Source organism: Salvia hispanica, chromosome 6, assembly GCF_029641045.1.
Source record: "Salvia hispanica isolate PSC_SH4W2 chromosome 6, Shi_PSC_v1, whole genome shotgun sequence".
Taxonomy (NCBI): domain Eukaryota; kingdom Viridiplantae; phylum Streptophyta; class Magnoliopsida; order Lamiales; family Lamiaceae; genus Salvia; species Salvia hispanica.
This window is the reverse complement of record NC_142697.1, coordinates 42222412-42242633: the sequence shown is the minus strand read 5'-3', so window position 1 is coordinate 42242633 and position 20222 is coordinate 42222412. Positions and strand designations below refer to the sequence as shown.

At 35.9% G+C, this 20222-nt stretch overlaps 3 protein-coding genes across 5 annotated transcripts; all 3 read right to left on the bottom strand.

Annotated features, from left to right (window-relative positions):
* Window positions 1-1075: 1075 nt before the first annotated feature.
* Window positions 1076-6781, bottom strand: LOC125204229 (uncharacterized). Of its 2 annotated transcripts, XM_048102826.2 has the most exons (7): window positions 6634-6781; window positions 6191-6262; window positions 2682-3285; window positions 1948-2399; window positions 1802-1870; window positions 1510-1708; window positions 1076-1386 (listed from the first exon to the last, which is right to left on the bottom strand). In XM_048102826.2, the coding sequence occupies exons 2-7, from the start codon at window positions 6191-6193 to the stop codon at window positions 1316-1318; spliced, it is 1398 nt and encodes a 465-aa protein (XP_047958783.1). In that variant the 5' UTR covers window positions 6194-6262; window positions 6634-6781; the 3' UTR covers window positions 1076-1315. The 2 variants fall into 2 exon arrangements, with proteins under 2 accessions (XP_047958783.1, XP_047958782.1); XM_048102825.2 differs by having other exon boundaries at window positions 1948-3285.
* A 3217-nt stretch (window positions 6782-9998) lies between these two features.
* On the bottom strand, window positions 9999-12273 carry LOC125204230 (Protein kinase superfamily protein). The gene is made up of 2 exons (XM_048102827.2): window positions 11200-12273; window positions 9999-10970 (listed from the first exon to the last, which is right to left on the bottom strand). Exons 1-2 carry the CDS (start codon window positions 11856-11858, stop codon window positions 10079-10081), a joined length of 1551 nt encoding a protein of 516 aa, XP_047958784.1. The 5' UTR covers window positions 11859-12273; the 3' UTR covers window positions 9999-10078.
* A 4175-nt stretch (window positions 12274-16448) lies between these two features.
* EMB2744 (Pentatricopeptide repeat (PPR) superfamily protein) lies at window positions 16449-19604 on the bottom strand. Of its 2 annotated transcripts, none has more exons than XM_048102820.2 (3): window positions 17009-19604; window positions 16837-16934; window positions 16449-16722 (listed from the first exon to the last, which is right to left on the bottom strand). In XM_048102820.2, the coding sequence occupies exon 1, from the start codon at window positions 19282-19284 to the stop codon at window positions 17242-17244; it is 2043 nt and encodes a 680-aa protein (XP_047958777.1). In that variant the 5' UTR covers window positions 19285-19604; the 3' UTR covers window positions 16449-16722; window positions 16837-16934; window positions 17009-17241. The 2 variants fall into 2 exon arrangements, with proteins under 2 accessions (XP_047958777.1, XP_047958778.1); XM_048102821.2 differs by having other exon boundaries at window positions 16837-16902.
* Between the last annotated feature and the right edge of the window lie 618 nt (window positions 19605-20222).

Sequence of the window (20222 nt, the reverse complement as noted above, 5' to 3'; positions counted from 1 at the left end):
GATGAAATATTGGAAAGACTGAAATGTCCTTAGTGGCATTTTGGAAAAAAAAGGAGGGTGAGAAGGGCATGGAAGACCGTAAATAATGAAAAGGGACTTCAAATGATATTATACTCATTCGTAGAGGCATCTGATGTATTTTTTGAAACATGAGTACCTTCAACATTCGATTAACTATACATAGGGACTAATTTTGAAGTTCACTCAAATTAATAACAGTACTAGTCCCTCCCAAACACATTTTTGTCATCTTCATCATTTAAAAGACACATTTACTTTTTTTTCATTTTTAGTAAATGGACCTCATACTTTACTAACCCATTATACTCACGTTCTACTATAAAATTACTACATAAAAAAGGATTCACATTCCACTAACTTTTTTACTCTTTTTATTACAAAGTCAACTTCTTAAAATCCATGGCGAGTCAAAACGTGCCAGGGAGTACTACAGTACATTACAAAGTTTCAAAAAAAAATCAATTATGCTCGATTTTTTTTTTCCGGTTGTCATTTTGTAGTTTGTACTACTATACAACATTGTTCCGGCCCTCGCCCCATGGCCATGAGGTACTTATCAATTTAGTCACACCTAAATGTTGGTATGAGCTATGATGATATGAGTTGTTGGTATATGTTGTCCTTTATTTGAAAAAAATATTTTAATTTTATCTATGTTACAGTATAGGAGATCACGTTGAAGTCATACTCGGACAGGCTTTCTCTCATCGGCCTGATGTGCATGCCCAGAGCATTGCAAGGGACCGTGATCACTCATTGCCGAGAGGGTCAATGCTTGGATCTGGTCTATTGGATTCAACAACAGATTTATCTAAAGTAATATAAATATTATTTGAGGTTATGAACACAAGTATCGTGATAGGATGATAACTAGCTTAATGTAGTAACTCAGTACATAAAAAATGCCAATAAAAAGACACATAGTTGACAGTTGACGAATTATCAAAGATATCACAATAAACTAATTATCATTTGACTAAACCCTGTGACAGAATATGGAAAGAAATGGGATTCAAGATGTAAGGATGGCACAAAAATTGTAAGCAGAATGAGCTTATAGCAGAAAAATAAGCATTTATTGATCACTGAGAAGATCTCCCGTGAAAAAGATACTGTAGTTTAGATAGAACTGAAAAGTACTGTAAAAAAAAAAGTTTCACACCCAAAATAGAAAACAGATTGACTATCGACATCGACTATCGACAAATCTAATGTTCCAGAGTTGATTGATTCCTACTGTCATTTTCACAAGCTAGGTGGACAACAGTTATCAACAGGCCTCAGAGGTGACATATTAGGATTGCGCGACCAACTCATCCCTTCCGTAAATGCGTTTAAGCTCTTTGGATGCAGCTTTATATGATGCTGAAATGAAATTTTACAGCTCAATGAGGTCAGAGGTGAAAAACCAATGCTCATCATATGTAGAAATTAAAACAGCGTTATATCCTTATCTAATTCTTGGATGAGTAAACAGATGAGTCTCACCTTTCCAAATATCGAAGTTTTTCTGATTGACTGCGGATCCTGTTATATTTAGCATCACGTCAAAGAGCATTTCCTGAGGGGTGTTCTTCAGTTCTTGGACAGCTGCGTAAATTGTCTTCCCGTTCTCAAAGTAAATATGGTTGTTAGGGTGTTTGGTTTTGCAACCAGCATGACGCTCAAACTCAAAAGCATTGACAGCCTGCACATTGCAAGTTGGGATACAAAGTTAGCAGAAGAGCACATTCAGCATATGACGAAGGAAAGTATCAATAAAAGTATAAAAGACGTTAACCTTTGTAAGCTTGCAATCCTTGCAGCTACACATGTAACCAGTCCCTTTCACCACTCCTCTGAGATTTTTCTGCAAGGACAGATGCTCATGGTTAGTATAAAGTAACCTAGAATGGAATGGAAAAAAGAATGATAATCTCCCTTTACCTCTCGCGACCATGAAACATATTTCACTGGAACCCCGTCAAGAATGCCAGTGGACAACAAGCTTTTAACATTTGTAGGAAAGTTATTTGACGATCCCTTTTTTGTCTTCACAACATTATTCTTGGCAGCACCATCTGGCCCGGAAGAAGATGGCGGGATATCATTTTCACTTAGCTGATCTGTAGTATCTTTTTGCCCCAATCCCTCAGAAGAGAGAGCAGAGGATTGATTTAGCAAACCACCATAGCTAGTTATGAGCCTGCCAGAGCGTTCCATCTCCTCAACAATATTCTGAAGGCCTCCGTATACTATGGTAGTTTCATCACCCTTCCTAGAGTGCTCAGCCATTGATAGGATGCTCGAATTTTCTTTATGGTAGAGAGCTCCCAACGAAGAAACAGCAGCATCCTGCTGACCTTGAAAAGTTATATGTGGATCCCCCTTATTAGGACCTGCAGACATGAAAGTCTCATTTAGTTTGCTGTAGAAAGGGTCCAGCGCAAATGGATTCTCCTGGCCCCTATTGTATGGAGGCAAAACAGATGAAAAACTGCCGTTTTCCTTTCCATAGTGCTCTCCTAGGGCATTAACATTGTAATTCCCTCTGTTTAAGGCCTGACCAATCGACAGTACATTGTTATCTGTCCCGTTATAGTACTGATTGGAGAGCATAAAATTCCCATCTATCTTGCTGGAGGAGTTTCCAAGTGAAACAAAGCTTTTGTCTAGCTTACTGTAAGCAGGATCCACTGAAATAGTCCCCGCTGCAGTATTATAAGTAGGTCCACTAAACATATTGTTAGTCCTTCGAAATGCGCTGGTCATAGCATCATTCTTCTCTCCATGGACAAAGGTACTTCGCCCTAACTCAGGCCTGCAATTCTCTGGTATCCGTACCTCATGGACTTTTACTTTCCTAGGTCCGGAGTTCATACGCAAAGAGTCATTGCCTGCATGAGACATGGTTAAATAAACCAATGAGTCATTTCCAAATTGGTTCCCTGGTTCCTTCCTTTCCATATTCAAGGAAGCAGCATTGGATGGGTTATTCTTATCAGCCACATTAGAACTCCGCACAGGCTTGGGGTTGAACAGGTTCTGGGTTAGGTTTTCAGATTGAAAGTTGGAATCATCATGCCACAAAGAACTTTCCATAGCTACAGGCCCTGAAGTTTCTTTAAAAGGCTGTACTGTTTGCTTCTTTCTAGCACTTAACTCCTGCTCAAAAGAATCCATAAACCACTGATGAGGACGTTTCTGATCAAGTCTTGTTGAAGTTTCATAACAAGTCTCCCCATTAGCCACAGAACCAGAGCTATTCGGCAACCAAATGTTGTTCTGAAAAGAATGCCAACACCAAGTGAGACTTTTATTTACTAAACGGCAAAAAATAACAATACCAACCAACTAAGGAGAGAATATTGAATGCCACAGACTTTAAAGTTTGGAAAATATTGCTCACATGGGAAAGGAAGTTTCTAAATATTGTGCGGGCTAATGAGTCATCAATTAAAGTAGGAGTAATAAATATTGTGCGGGCACACTATAAATATTAAAAGTCTAATCTCTAAATATGGCCCACACTCCTAATCTGAAACAAATTACTAATACGCGCCAACTCCAATAAACCCTAACTCCTAACTGAAACAAATAACTCATACGTAGTAATTTATAATGCATCCGCAGCAATCGCTTAAGTTGTGTGTCTTTTATGTTGGTGAGTTCTGGACGGATTTTTCCATAGGCCTCACTAGAGTATTCCTTTTCAGTTTTATTAAATTTTTCGGGTTTATTTTTATTCTCGTCGCCTTTACTCTATCAAATTGTGGCACTGAATGGTGATTACACGAGCCAATTTGAGGTAAAGGCAGCGACAACAAAAAGAAACTCAAATAATTGAACAGAACTGAAAAGGAATCCTTTAATGAGGCATCGAGGCCAGTGGAAAAATCCATCCAGAACTCACCAAGGCAAAAGGCACACTATAAATATTAAAACTCTAATCTCTAAAGGTGACCCACATTCCTAATCTAAACAAATTACTAATACATGCCAACTCTAATAAACCCTAACTCCTAACTGATACGAATAACTCATAATTAATAATTCATCACCGTAGCAATCGCTATCTTAAAGAATATTATTGATAAATGTCCACATGGAAAGTAAACTGTGATATACTCAAAAGTCAAAAGTACATATAACTACAAAGAAATTTAATGCAAACAGGTCTTCTGGACATGAAACTGAATTAAACACAAAGGAAGAGAATTTATGATAACAGTGATTAAAGACAACAACACAGTATCATGTGGAATAGAAAGAAAGAAAGAAAGAAAGAAAGAAAGAAAGATAATATCCTGAATAAAGTTCTGAAGCACATGGAATCATTCTACAATCTTCGGGACAACATATTTGGCAGCAACATTTAGTTACATACATACATTACTTATCAGGGATATTTTCTTCAACTGAACTACATTGTTGAATATGTTAATGATAAACCTGACATATGGATCAGTTTAGGAAATTTCCGTGACCACAGACAGCATACTCAAGCTGAACACAAAATATCGTACAATGTGAATTTTAAAGGGATATGCACTTGTATATACATGAAGGAAACTAAATGCATCTGATACACAATTCATGATTTTTTAACATGCACATGTACTGGGTAAAGTGTAGACCCCTAACAGAGTGCACAACATAACTGCAAATAATAGTTCGTGCTTTTGTAGATTGATTTTCTTGATGTGGGAGATTACATCAAGGACACTTGCTTCCTCAAAGAATATTTGCTTATTTTGTAGAGTATTACGTAAAATTAAGATAAGTGAAAATGATGGCATCAAGGAGCCATAATGTAAAGGCAATGAATTTCATTAAAATTTCCAATAGAGATCGTACCAACATCGCGGTGGGGGGGGGGGGGGAGCAGTATATATCTACGTAAGTAATTGTTATTCAACCCTCAGACGCCATAGAACATTAAGCAATGTGAGAAACCCATACACTCTGTGTTCACTTTTTGAGGATACCATGCATCTATCTACTTTCATTACTTTTGTGTACACACAACATGGAAACACATGCAAAAAAATGACTTGTGCTTATTGAATACAAGGAGATATTGGTACTCAAAGGATTCATTGTGGCTTCTTCTCTTTAGAGTTTAGCATTTAATAACAAGTTTGTTTTATTTCAGGCAATAGCTGGAATTGTCGTCACTCAGCAGAAATGTTTCTAGGTAAGGGTAATTAAATCCTGCATTAATAGTAGTTATTTCTGATATGTATGCCTATATGCCACGTGGTGGTTATCGAGTTTGACAGCAAATTCAACTTTGTTATGAAATTAATATGGAGACAATGCAATATGAAAAATCTTAAACCATATCTTTCTGTGTTACAGTGCAAAAAAATCCTGATAACTAATGCAATCTGATCATGTTCGTTAATCATAATCGTTGATCAATCATTCACGTATCAGTTCATTAACGCTTGCCTGACCTAATAGGCACAATGATATAATCTCTACTGGATACCAATAATCTTGGTAACCGGCATGTTGATTTGCGCCAATTAAATCTGGACACCATGAAAGGAAGTAATATAAAAGTGATGATCATGGAATCTCCCTACAACTTTCGATATAACCGTTAGATTTTACTTTTTGTAGTCCTGTTACATTGCATGAAACTTCATCTCTAGGTATTATTATTACTTTTCGACACAATAGACAGATCTACTTGTTGTTCCAATGTTAAAGTGGCAAACCTAGTTCTCAGATATGAAAAGGAACTATGCTCTGCCAACATTTCTAGATGCCAACCTCTATAAATAAGCAGAAAAAAAAAACTTATATGCTGGACTTTAAGCAGATCTACATCCATGTAAGGACATATCCACACATACACACCGGGAAGTAGATTTTATCAGTATATCAAACTACTCAAGAAGAGTTTCATCATCATATCAACGCCAATCAATCGACTAAGAAACATGTTACAAAAACAAACTCTTTTAAGCATTTTCAAACTCACTTATCCAAAAATCAAGCGCACATTGATAGGTTTCATTAGCAGAGGTTCATATATCACAATTAACAACATTTAAGACAATGAATCATCTCAAACAGTATTAGAGAACAAATATTCATACAGCACAAGAACAGCCAGCAACTAAATAAAATAAACCCTACAACAATTGAACCAAATCTGAGTCAAATGAGTGAGTCTTACCATCTTGAAACCTTTTGTTTGAAATCGCAAATCTCAGCTCACAGCAACTCCTGATCTCTTCTGGCTGGCTAGCTGCCCATGCAACAAAAAAGACCAATGTCAACACCACATAAAAACAATTGAATGAATTAAAGATCAAAGCATTCCAGCATTCCATCAAATTAACATCTACTTAACCTAAAAAACAAATAGAGAAACTCAGTCATAACCAACACAATTTTCTTAAACCCTTAAAATCATCAAACATTTCGCACAGAGAAAAACAAAGCACATCAATAACGATTGTAACGATTCACATGCAATGAATGAATAAAATGAGCCTGAGAATCACACAAATTTGATCAGAAATGGAGTTCACAACCCTAAAAAAAATGGACTAGCAGCCACAAGCAACAGCAAGAGTATTAATGATCAATTCATTTCTGCTCTGGCGAATGTTTTACCTTCTTCTGAAACTAATGCACACTGATCGGCGCCAAGATTCTCCGGCCACGCCAAGCCGGAGAAGGAAAGGAATCGTTTTTTGGGTTTTTTAAAACAGTATTTAATTATTAAAATTTTGCAAAAAATGCGAGAAACAAGTACACTGAATTCAGAGAAATTGAGCGAGGCTTTTAAACTGAGACGATGGATTCTCTGCGACGCGGACCACCGTGGTCACCCCCAATTTTTCCACCACGTGGCGCAAGGGCGAAAGCGCGCTCACAAATTAGAAGCTGGGGAAATAATCAGCTGCGGGCGCAGCATTAATATTTCTAACCTAATTGGCCACAGATCTCGTGTAGCAAATTGTCATTAACATAAATATTTATCTATATAAGTTGATTCGATTTTTTTCAACTCGAAAATTTGAATTTTCTAAAAGTTAAATTAGAATTAAATTGAATTATTTGAAAATTTATTAATCGACCAAATTTTAAAATCATGTGTGTTTTACCAATAAAATAAAGTGTTTTAAAAACTAAAATTTGAATAGTACTAGTACAAATTATGAATTAAAGACAGCTAACCCTTTTTAATTTGAGTATGAATAACGTATTATGCTCAAAATTGTGATTCACATGAGACACAAAAATATGAAAAAAATTAGAAGCAGAATTTTATAATTGTTAAATGTTCCGTCAAAATAGTGCTAGATGTAAGAAAGTTCAACAATTTAGGGGTTAATTCTTATTTACCTGTTAGATAGTCCAATAACATTTAAAAATTATTTATTGGGCTTTTTAGGAAAATAGTTGTGCAATTAATATAAAAAATATTTAATCTATTCATCCTGATTCTTATCTGTCCAAATTATCTCAAGAGTCAAACCTTATCTCGAGTTATCTACAGTCATCCCAAGTAATTTAAATCTTTTTCATTTATAAAGAGAAAATATATTTAAACTCTCCTAGTTTTTTCTCTTCTTTTTCTATACTTTCTAGCCATAAAAAATTATCTCTATCTTTTTATTATCTTCCATCCCTTAAAAGTAGTCTCGTATTCTAAAATGGGAAGAACTCTCAATTTTTATTCCGCACTTTTTTTTACTCTTTTATTTATTTATTTTTTTTCTCTTGTACTTTACTCTACTTATTTTATTTTATTTTCAATTTTATTTTTATACTTAACCATTAAACACCATTTTCTTAATATTCATGTGTAAAAGAAATTACTCAAATAAAATAAGACATAGGAAAAAAATTTACAATCGATAAATTGTCAATGGTATTGTACACCAAAATTCTATAAATTTGAATTATTTGGCAACAAAATTCCCATTTCTATAAAATCTTATAAAGTTATGGCTTTTTAACAAAAAAATAATAGTACTAAATTTAATATAAAATTATACTCCCTCCGTCCCGCTTTAGCAGTCTCATTGACTTTTCTGCCCTCTTTTTGTAAAAATGATAAAAAATAGTTAAAGAGGATAAATGGTAAATTAAGAGAGAATAATATAGAGAAGAGTCTTATATACATTATTGTCTCTTACTTTACCATTTCTCCACTTTAACTATTTTTTTTATCATTTTTATAAAAAGAGAGCAGAAAAGTCAATGAGACTGGTAAAGCGGAGTGAGTAATATTTTATAGGCAATTAACACAATAATATTGTTATAACCGTATACCGTTGGGATGAGAATGTTAGTCAATCTCTAATAATCTTACTTTTATGATAAAAGAAAAAAATGATTATATAATACAAATTGCAGATAAGATCGACTTAATGAGTTCATAACCAGACAAGGTATAGATAATATTATGCATCATGACTTACAAAATTTACGTATTTTTCAAATTAGTTTTATTGGTATTAGTATTACTTTTGGTGTTGCGTTTTTGCTACGCAATTTTTGTGTAGTAAAAGGAAATAAATACTCAATAAATACTAAGTTCAAATTTGTTTATCTCTCAAAAAAAAAATTCACGATTAGTTCTTTTTAAAATTCTTTATCTTTTAGAAAAATGTATACAAAATATTTGATACAGAACATAATTCACAACGGTCAAAGATAGTTGATATAGCAATTGTGATTAATGCAATTTGAGGATTCTATAAAAGGAGTGTGATAAAAATGAGCTGTATCTAATTGAGCATTTGGAGATGTGTATGTGAGTCATGTGACATAATTTGACTTGATTCAAAGAACAATACTTTGCTAGGCTATATAGTAAATGTACTAATGTAGGACTATTATTTCCATCTAAAAAACATAGTTATATACAATCAATCAAATACACTGCCATAAACCAATTGGTGATGAACAAAAACTTACAAAATTAAAATGACTTCAACTCTCTTATATTGGCATTTACAAATATAATCGGCATAGTTTAAATGTCGATTTGAAAAATGCAAATATACTAATCCAATTTTGCAATAATTACATGTTTTCAAATCCATCAAGGAAAAATTCTTTTTGCCAGCCCAACAACCCAAGCTTGTTTTGTCAGCTCTAATTGAAAACTAATTTAGCATTTTCATTTAAAGCCCATCTCAGCTCGGGCTGAATAGTGCAAAGAGAAAACATTATTTCTTCCACTTTCTTAACTTCGGCCCGAAAACATTATATCCAACTCGTTAAACAAATGGGTCCCTCGGCCCGAAAGCTCTAATTATACTGTGGGATTATCAATTTGGAGGATAGTTTGGTCATTTTGCTTTTGAGCCATGCTTTCTCATTATCTTTCTAAACAAACATTGCTTTAAACTTCACGTAGTCTTATGTAGTCAATAGGCTTTATAAAAACACACATGTATTATGTAAAGACAAAAAGGGCCAAAAAATAGTAGTCTTTGGCATTTCTGTAAAGTTGAAAAAGATGACTCCATTCATCCTGGAAAAAGCACATTTAAGTAGAGCAACAAAACCATCTCTCTCTTTTCTTTCTCTCTCTCTAAAGATAAAAGCCTGTGTAGAGAAGAATAAAAACATCTCCAGAATGATTCAGGTGAAAGAGCAGAATCCCAAAGATTAAAGCACTGCCACAAAAATTCCATTTCTAAATTGACATTGACACTTGTTCAACTCTGTTTTTAAACGGTTTCATCACTTGTCCCTTTCAATTTGTTCTTTTTATTGGAATCCACACATAAAGCAACCATCATTCCACCTCACTTCACCACTCCACCAATTAAATAGTGCCAAAAATATTGCAATGAAACTAAAAGAGAGAAAAAAGTGACCAAGAATTGTGAAGATGCAGACAAATTTCCCCCTTTCTCAGAAAAAAAAAATGCTGTGTGAGCTGCCTCTGTCATTCCCTGAAGCTCATCATCATCATCTTACCAACAGCATGCTTTCTTTAATTAAACACAGAGAGATTATGAAAAAAGAATTGCTAAAATTAGACTAGAAATCAAGCACAAAGTTACATAATACTACAACAGTTTGGAGTGTTTTTTCAGAAGAATTCAAAGTCTAAATAAGGGCCAGATGACCTTTCTGAATCAGTAGCACTCTTGTTAGACGACAGCAACGACGACTTCAACGTCTGGTTGAGCGAGGCGAGATCCAACGGCTTGGGGATCTGAGGAGGCGTCGTGCCACGGATAAGCGCCCAATTCACACTTTCGAAGAAAGGGTGCTGCTTTATCTCTGTGGCTCCTCTTTTGGACCCTAGTCTCTTTTGCGGGTCCTTTGCAAGCAGGCCTCGGATCAGATCCTTCGCAGCAAAGCTGATCGATGAGCCTTCCGGGAACTTCAACGGCTGCCCCACGACGTTGAACAGAGTTTCCCTGTTGCCATTTCCTTTAAATGGAGTCTTCCCGTGGAGGAGCTCGTATAAGAAAATCCCAAACGTCCACCAGTCAACAGCGCTGCCATGGCCGTCTCCTCTGACGATCTCAGGGGCTAGGTACTCGTGTGTCCCGACAAAGGACATGGAACGGGCCCCAGTTGGCTCTGCCACGAGCACTGGGAGGGAGTCCGAGCTCACTGGAGGTATTCTTGTTCGTGCTGCTGTTCGTTCACCTCTTGGTTTTGTTGATTTTGAGGTGAAAAGGCGGGGCTTGAAGCAAGACGGCTGGAAGCAAGAGGGCTCGACACAAACGGGCAGTTTGCAGGCCGGGTCAATGCAGGACGGCTGGATGCAATACGAGGAGATCATACAAGATGCGCCATCACCAGACGTGAGAAGAGTCGGGTTCACATAGCATCTCAACGACAGATCAAAATCGGATAACATGATGTGGCCGTCATCCCGGACTAGAACGTTTTCGGGCTTCAAGTCTCGATAGACGACTCCCATCATATGAAGATACTCAAGCGCAAGCAACACTTCCGAAGCATAGAATCTATCAACAAAACACCAACCAACATAACATAAGATAAAGCAAACAGCAACCAATAACCAGTAAACTCTACTTCAGTAAATCCATTTCTGCAATTCAATAGCATAAAGTAGCAACATACAAACTTCAAAACATCAACAAATTATGAATCTAATTCATCTTAACTAAGCTAATTAAGCGATTATCAATTCAATCAATGAGAACTGAAAAGAGAGGGGCTTAAAAATCAAACCTTGCAGCTTGCTCGTCGAAATGCTTCCCGGGCTGTCGCTGGCGGAGCAAATGCAGGTCGCCGCCGCTGCAGAACTCCATGAGCAAGCACGAGAACTTGTCCGTTTCAAAATGGGAATACAGAGTAGGAAGAAAAGGGTGATCCAACAAACCAAGAATGTCCCTCTCCGTTTGAGCCCTGGCCACTTTCTTCCTACTCACAAGCATCCCTTTATCCATCACTTTCATAGCAAAGAGGCACCCAGCGCTCCTCAGCTCGGCCAGATAAACGCTCCCAATATCCCCAAATCCCAATTTCTTCATCAGCCTAAAATGCCCTAATCCCAGCTCCCCATCTTTAGCCTGCACGCACTGAATCGCATCCCACCTCCTGTCATTAGCCATGTGCGGCTTCGAAGGGCAGAGGCTCCTGGAGCTGGCCTCGTTGGCGTCGCCGCCGTTGACGGAGCTCAAGCTGCTGCTCATCTCACTCTCATCGGCATTGACCAAAGAATCGTTCTTGACGTCAATCTGCTTGTCGACGAAGCATACGCCGTCGCTGATTTTGCTGGAGCTGGTGTCGTCGGTGCTGCTGCAGAAGTCAATGCTGGGGCTGTTGTGGATGGTTAGGTCGTGAAAACTGACCTTGAGGGAAATGGGGTCGTGCGTGGAGGTGGTCATGATTTGGGGGGAACGGAAAGTGTTTGATGAAATGAGTGAGAGAGGGAGAGGGTATAAAGGAGAGAAGGAGATGGTCAAATGAGGTTTTGGGAAATTGGGGACGCCGAGGCAGTCAAAGAGAGAGAGATGCGGGCGCCAAGAGAGAGTTAAGAGAGGGCATTCAAATTTGAAAAATGTGGGTTTTGGTTTTGGGAGTTGAGAGGCCCAATGAATTTTGGTGGGTGGATTTTTCTTGGCTGCAGAAATGAGAAATCCTCTCTCTCTTCTTATCTCTCTGCAGTGATACGTTGTTTAAGGAAGGAATGGAACAGCTTGGAGACAAATTATATAGGGCTTGCAAACATGTGCTTACATTATACATACAAAACGGGGGGTACTGTCGGAGGTGGCTACAAAGAGGAGAGAGAGAGAGAGAGAGATGGAGAGGGAGACTAAATAGATTTTCAATTATTAAAATTTTTGTTTTTATTTTGTGGTTTTGAATGATACTAGGAGTACTATTTTATTGTTGATTTTATGTGTATTTACATGTTTGGGGTTGGATTGGTTTGGGAAATTAAATTATCTAATGTCGAAAGATCGATTTTTGTTGGATTTTTAGGACAAAATTGACTCGTCGAAGATTGACAAATAGATATTTATTTATTCATATTCGTAGCAGTTGTAGATGTCGAAAGAGAAGTGTTATGAATGTGCATCGATTGGTCACTTTGTTACAATTTGTCGCATGTACTTTATTTGTTTTCCCATGTGCCTTTCGATTCTTGTAGTCTGTGTTAATTGGTTGTTAACATTACTGTACTGATGCTAGCATAAAGTGAGTTGTCATGTGTTAATTCGAGTATCACAGTTGTGTTACATTCTTTGTTTTTTGGAGTTATTCTCGTGCTATTTCCAACAATGTCCGCACAAATGACAGATGTCTGATCTCAATTTAGAATCTATTTGTAAAATTTAATTTTTATTTTAAAAATTAAATACTACTATTAATAAGGTAGGAACAAATTAAGCTACTAGAGAAAAAAAACGGTAAATAAATATGTTTGATGATACTCGGATTTTTAATTTTAATTTGATTTCTTTATTTAATTCTTAAAAGATAGTTAGATTCAAGCCAAAGTTTCTTAGTGTAGCAAATATTTCATGTCTTTACAATTTTTTCTCTTGTATTGTTTCTTTCAATACCAAATCTATTAATATATGGAGTATTTATTATTTTAGTAAACTACAATTAAAATAGTTGGTAAATTCAAAAACAAAAAATTCAAAATTTGATTTTCGGAATATTTATCTGGCGTATGATAAATGGTCCATCTATATATTTATTCATGTGGGACAGGCTTATAAATATCACAATTAATAGTCAACCAAATTCTATCTATATTATAGACATAAAACCGATTTCGGCCATTTATAGTTTGAACCAACATTTTTTAAAAAACTCGCAAAATATTTTAAAAATAAAAAAAGATGCAGATGTTATATTTTCAAAAAATAATTGAATAGTTGCCTGTGCTAACAGTAACAGCTCACATATATTGATTTCATTTCATACATGAAAACGATTGATGGAGTTGTCAACAGTGTAATTCCTGTGAATCAAATTAAATTGAAAAATTAAATATTACATTGTGATCATTTTTTCAAACAAAATCTACAAATACAATTTAAATTAAGATAATATAGCTATTAAACTAAATATACTTAAACGTGGACAATCAATTTAGACGTGATTTAGAGACAAGTTAAGCAAAAAAAAAAAAAAAAAAACAATCGAGACGTGTTTTACCCAACCTTCACAAATAAATGTCATTAATGATGGCTTAAATTGGTTGTTATAGATTTAATTTTGCAGCCATTCTAAATGCAGCCATGTTAAATAAAGTGTGTATACATAAATTTCCCTTTTTTTGCTTATTTTTTATTAATATTTTTAATTTAAATATATTATGTGGTCTCATTACTTTTATGTTAGAATTTTTATGATAGAACATCATGTATAAAATGAAAGTAGAAATGTGTATATAAAGATGCAACAATGCAGAATAATATTTATGAATATATTATCTATTTTTGTTTTATGTGTTAATTATTTGTTATAAAATATAGAGTGCTGAAATAATTAAAATTGCTCCCGGCTATGAACTTTATTATGATAAGTTAATCAGTCAAAATAAATTAATTTATTGTTATAATAATAAGATGTCAACATTGCACACCGCAAATGTTTTATGGCTGGTATTAAAATTTTCAGCCTATCAGGGATACGATTAACAAATAACAACTGTAAGATTTTTTATTGTATCAAGAATTGATACATTTAATAAACTTACTAAAGTTTCTTTATATATATTGTTATAATTTGAAATCTTGGATACGAATACGATTAACAACCGTAAGGTTTTTATGGATTATTGTTTCAAGAATGGAAACATTTTTAAAATTTACTAAAATTTATTTGTTCATATTGTTATAGGGAGTACTACAATGACAACCAAAATGAAATGACAACCTGCCAGTACCACCAACGAGGACTATTAGGGCATTCATAATGGGGCAGATTATACGACGCCCTAAGTCCCGCCCTATGCACCGCCACATTAGCATTTTATCCTCCGCCTCTTCCACCTGCAATGGGCGGACTATAGCCCGCCCTAAGCCCCGCCCTAAGCATTTTACTTATTATTTGAATATTTAAACACTACAAAAATTCATTAATCCTATTTTTTATGTTTGCAAATATATCAATTAGCAAGAATAAAAATATAAAAACACCACAAATTAAAGGCATATCCTATTGTTAGTATTTATTTTTTATATTTTATGCTTGCAAATATGGAAATCGTCGGAATTCATAATTGAATTTAAAGAGAAATTGAGATGGGGAAGAGAGTAAAGTGAAATGTGTGAAATGAAGTAAAAAAATTGTTGAGATATATAGAAGAAAATATAAAAAAAAAAAAAAAAAGAAAAAAGAAAAAGAAAAATGTGTCTATAGTCCGCCCTATAGTCCGTCCCCCTGCAATGGGGCGGACTATAGGCCGGACTATGCAAAAATGTGTGCATAGTCCGCAGGCGATGCATAGTCCGCGGACTAAGGAATGAGCTTAGGGCGGGTTGCTGCAATGGAGGACTAAGGGGCGGACGATGCATCGTCCATCGCATCGTCCGCCCCATTGTGGATGCCCTTAGATTTATGAGTAGATTCAACCTTAATCTGCCATGTGACATTCTTGTTTGCATATGTATCGCAGATTGTTTGATTATTTCTGGTTTCGTATATAAGATTGCTTGGAACCATATGTTGAGTTGCATGTCTATGTATCACAGATTGCTTAGCTATGTATCGCAGTCTCACAGATTACTTGTCTAAGTTGTCATTTTAACTATGATGTCACCATAGTTCTCTTATTTCGTATTCTTGGTTACTTGGAAGTTGGAACCGCATATCATGTTGCTTGAAGATTACTTGCTTAGGTTAACATTGATAACTATAGTGTCACCATAATGCACTCATATTATTATAATACCAATTTCCATGCATACGATTATGAAGTGTAAGATTTTTAAGTATTGTTCTCTCAAGAAGGATACATTTATTAAGTTTACTAAAATTTCTTTATCTATATAATGCTATTTTTATTCAAATATGTGCAGTTACTATAATATGGTTTTTATTTTATTTTATATTTTATATCTATATAAATGAAGGAAAACTAAACCCATTATAAAAATTCCATTTTTTTAAAATTCAAATGTCAAAGGAAGACATTAGACATGAATATAATTTCACAGTGCACACTGATGACTTATAGCCCCAATTCCATTTTGTTTAATGTATTTATTTATTTGATACATATAAAAACAAATCTTAAAAGCTCAAAACAATAAAATTAAGTAAAATATTAATATTATTAGATTAGATTAATGAATACACGGGTGCGTTTCACATGAAAATGGGTGGAAAAAGTATAATTTCACTCATTTTCACCTTTTTTCACTTGATTGTACGATATAGTAATCTAGTATAAGTGTATAACTTTCATTGGCTATTTTTCTTATTTAATTTCGTAAATCTTATCATGAGGTATTGGTATGATAATATTTTTCTTATTAAAAAAATGAAATGCATGGATTTGTTTAGATGATTTCAAACTTGGATATAGCAACCAGTAACCGATAGTAGCATTAATAAAATCAAAACCATGTGTCACTGACACAAATATTAAAGTCTGCACTTTAATATTTTTATTATAATCCTTAAACTAAACTTATAATCTTGATAGTAATCGCCTTGTTACTTCATGAAGAGCTCACTAAAATTTGATATTGTCACTTATTACAACTCAGTTGGATGTAGAATGAATAGTACTAAATGACCCAATTACTTTTCTGTCTTTCTTTTTTTCTCTTGATGTACTAAATCATGCACAACTGAATTAATTTTTCTTGATACATTTGGATAAAGATTAGTACTCTACTTTTTTTTTTCTTTTGTTTATGCACAATTAAGAGTGCTAAATGAGCCAATTGATGTAGCAGTAATAAATATTTATGGGCCGCGCCCCATAAATGTCCAATTTAAATAGATAGTGCAGAAGTTCAATGATTGCTGATATTCCACAATTTTCAAGAGAATTAAATGAGTTGTTAGAAATTCTGTTGTTTATGTATATTTAAATTACCAAACTACCCTCATAATTTGCCTATGGATATGAAGATATATAGGATAACATGGCTCGACTTAAGTTACTGTTCTATCACAACCTGATGGGCAAAAAATTGATAGTATTGCGTATTCTGGCATTGAGAGCTCTCCTTTTCTTCCACAGAGAAAGGCATTGGCATCCTTGACTCATGCTCACTTGCAAAAAAAAACACCATAAGACTGAAATTTTGGTAGCTATGATCCAAAAATAAATGATGGGGAAAAGCGCAGCCCATAAAATACAGTGATGACGAAAGACATTGTTGTTACCTGTCACTCACTCGAACTGGTTAACTTCATAATGACATACTTTAGCATCTTGCAGTATGCTCATTTCTGAATAAACCAAGTAGCAAGGAGAAATCAACCTATACATGGACAAATAATTAATACAAAGAATGTTGATTTTCTCAATTTCATTACCAATGTTCTTTTTTATTACCTGAACTTAGCCTGCCTGAGTCTTGAAGATGGGGAAAGGAGAGTGCAGTGGGAGGATTTTCATTGTCCGTAAAAAGTGCCACCGGACGACTGAGAATTGCACCGTGGTGTGAGCTCCCATTATTCAGCACATCCACACCTTCCACTAGGACATGGCAGCTTAAGAAGGCCTATTTCATGTAGCGTAGATAGAGATCCACCATAATCTTTGGTGTATGCATAGGTGGACTATGTTTACCAATAGTCAGCACACGAACAGAAACCATCTCTGAAACGATGAAACCGGTTTGCATCTCTAACAATTATTGTTCTGTTTGTGAGCTTCGAGATGTATTTTGCTGCAGAGTGGCAATCATCGCACATTCTAAGGTTCTTCATGACACGGATGGGTGCCCCTTGAGGTGTTTTCATGAGCGCATACGCTATGGCTAACTTCTCGCTGTGATAACCGAGCCAATCCTCTTTCTGTTCCTCCTCCACATCGTGCAGCTCCGTAGCAATATCTGGAACATAACCCAGAGTTCTAATCTCAGCCAAAAGTTTCTTCACCTTGTCACGAATTTGAACAGACTCCACATGATTCGTGTCACCAGAGACAAAGACATGTGTATCATTTCTAATTTCTATCCAGCTCAATCCAGGCTCTTTTTTTATGTTCCTTTCTCTCATCAATTTTCTCACAGCGGATGCTTTATCCCATCTCTTGGCTTTGGCGTGCATATTTGACATTAGGATACACGTGCCAGCATCATCTGGGCCGATCTCCAGCAGTATATCTGCAACTTTCTTTCCTAGACCATAATTCTGATGGACGAGGCAAGCATTGAGCAAGGTTCTCCAGGCAATGACATCCCATCTTAGTGGACTCGATCTAATGAAATTCTCCGCCTCATCTAGCCTACGTGCCCTACCTAGAAGCCCAACAATGCAGGTATAGTGCTCTAGCCCGGGTTCAATGCCGTATTCTCTCATCATCTGATCCAGATAATAGAAACCTTCATCAACTCGCCCCAACAAGCTACAAGCAGAGAGCACCCCAACAAAAGTTACATAACTCGGTTGTTTCCATTCACTCAACATATGTTGAAACACATCAAGGGCTTCCATGCCAAGCCCATGATATGAGTAACCATTTATCATCAAATTCCATGATATGACATCACGATCCAACAAACTCTCGAACAACATACGTGCATCATCAATGAGGCCACATTTTGAAGCCATGTAGATCAAAGCATTTCCAACAACAATATCGTGCTTTAACCCCACCTTCTCAACGCGTGCATGTATCGAACTGCCATACCCAAGAGCTGACAAACCAGCACACGAGTTCAAAAGCACTGCAAATGTGTATTCATTCGGTACAATGTTTTCGCGGTTCATTTCCAGAAACAGCTTAAGTGCTTCTTCAAAGCATTCATTCTGTGTGTAGGCAGTTAGAGCAGCTGTCCAAGTCACCTCATTTCTTGCTCTCAACGCATCAAAAACTTTTCTCATCTGTGAAACATCACCACATTTTCCATACATATCTATTGTGGCGCTACCCACGAACAAATCATGATCCAAACCAATCTTCAACAGTCTACCATGAACTTGCCTTCCCAATATCAAATCCTTAAGATGGCCACAAACACTGAAAACATTAACACAAGTAACACCATCCCACCTACTCCACTCAAATTCCTCAATCATCATACGCAAAACATAACACGCTTCGTTCAAGTACCCATGTGCCAAGAGTCCATTCAATACCGAATTATAAGTGCAAAGATCCGATCTTGGTGGCGAATCAAGAACCTGCATGGCCTCTTCCAGATGAGTTGACATCGTATACAGGTAAACAAGTGCATTCTTAACATATTGATGAAATATCAATCCAGACTTCAATGCATACCCGTGACACTGCTGGCCTTCATCCAGCAATCCACAATTCGAGCACGACGAAAGAACCATCGGCAGCACATGCCTGTTTGGGTTTAGTTTATCCACATTAACCATTTTTCTCCACAGCTGCACAACTTCTTGAGCGTATCCGTGCTGTGAATACCCGGACATCATGCTGCCCCAAGAAACGACATTCCTCTTACGCATTTTGTCGAACAGTATGCGCGCACTCGATAAATCACCACACTTTGCATAGTGATTGATCAACGAGTTCTTCTCAATCACGTGGTTCCGTGTAATTTGATTCATAACAATGAGATGTGCGTGGATGGATTTACCGAATTTGAGGTTTCTAGCTTCTGCCGAAGCTTTTAGAAGCTTTCTCACGTCCATTGCTAATGGCGCGAAAATTGAGTTGGGGAGGAGGCAGACAACGAGAAAGAAAATGAGAAGGGGTTGTGGCAGTAAGAGAGCTGAAAAACGATGTTATAACGAAGGATACGGTGGCTGCTCGGCGTCGGCGAAAGACGACTAATTTTTCCAACACAACTGAGAGAGCTGCGAGAGAGAGATGCTATATGCGCGTGTTTCAGAGTGAGAGGGTGTTGAGAAAAGAGGGAAGAAAGGGAACAGAGGTGAGGGAGTAGTCAGCCCGGCGGCGGAGAACACAGTCGCGGCTGAGAGAGGGCCGAGAATGCGACGGAGAAGAGGGAAAAAAAAACGACCACAAAATTTAATTTATTTTTCTTTTATTTTTATATACTACTGAGCCGAATTGGACTTGGTATAATAGTTGGGCTACACTTTATAACAATTTATCTTCTTAAATCAGCCCACCAATTATATTCTTGGACAATTTGGGCTTATAAATTAAATCTCAGTAATTAATCATTTGAAATTAATCCTAATTTCATTTGTCAACTATTTAAATTTTCTACATTAATTTATTAGCTTAAATATATCAATGCAGGATAGTGAAACAATGCAAACTCATATATTCTACAAACTCAAAACTATGATCCGGATCATTAAAAAATATCAACAGATGAAAAAATAGCAGCAACAGAAAATGCCAACACAATGTCAACACAACATCAACCGTTTACACTGTGTTGACATTTTCTGTTGCTACTATTTTGTCATCTGTTGACATTTTTTAATGGTCTAGACTCTATATTATAGTTTTGCGTTTATACAATATTTGGAGTTTGTGGTCGGAAAAAAGTAATGTAGAAAGACACTTGCGTTAATGAGGTAATTTCCAACCCTAAGAGCGAAGTCAATTTCCAGTCACCTAAAAGCAAAGTTGACTTAATTATTGTGATTAGAAT

Coding starts and splice junctions, on each gene's coding strand:
- LOC125204229 (XM_048102825.2), bottom strand. Junction 1,871..1,947: donor ATGTTTCATGGTCGCGAGAG/GTAAAGGGAGAT, acceptor CTGTCCTTGCAG/AAAAATCTCAGAGGAGTGGT. Junction 1,387..1,509: donor AAACTTCGATATTTGGAAAG/GTGAGACTCATC, acceptor ATTTCATTTCAG/CATCATATAAAGCTGCATCC.
- LOC125204230 (XM_048102827.2), bottom strand. CDS start 11,858: ATGACCACCTCCACGCACGACCCCATTTCCCTCAAGGTCAGTTTTCAC. Junction 10,971..11,199: donor TTCGACGAGCAAGCTGCAAG/GTTTGATTTTTA, acceptor TTTTGTTGATAG/ATTCTATGCTTCGGAAGTGT.
- EMB2744 (XM_048102820.2), bottom strand. CDS start 19,284: ATGGACGTGAGAAAGCTTCTAAAAGCTTCGGCAGAAGCTAGAAACCTC.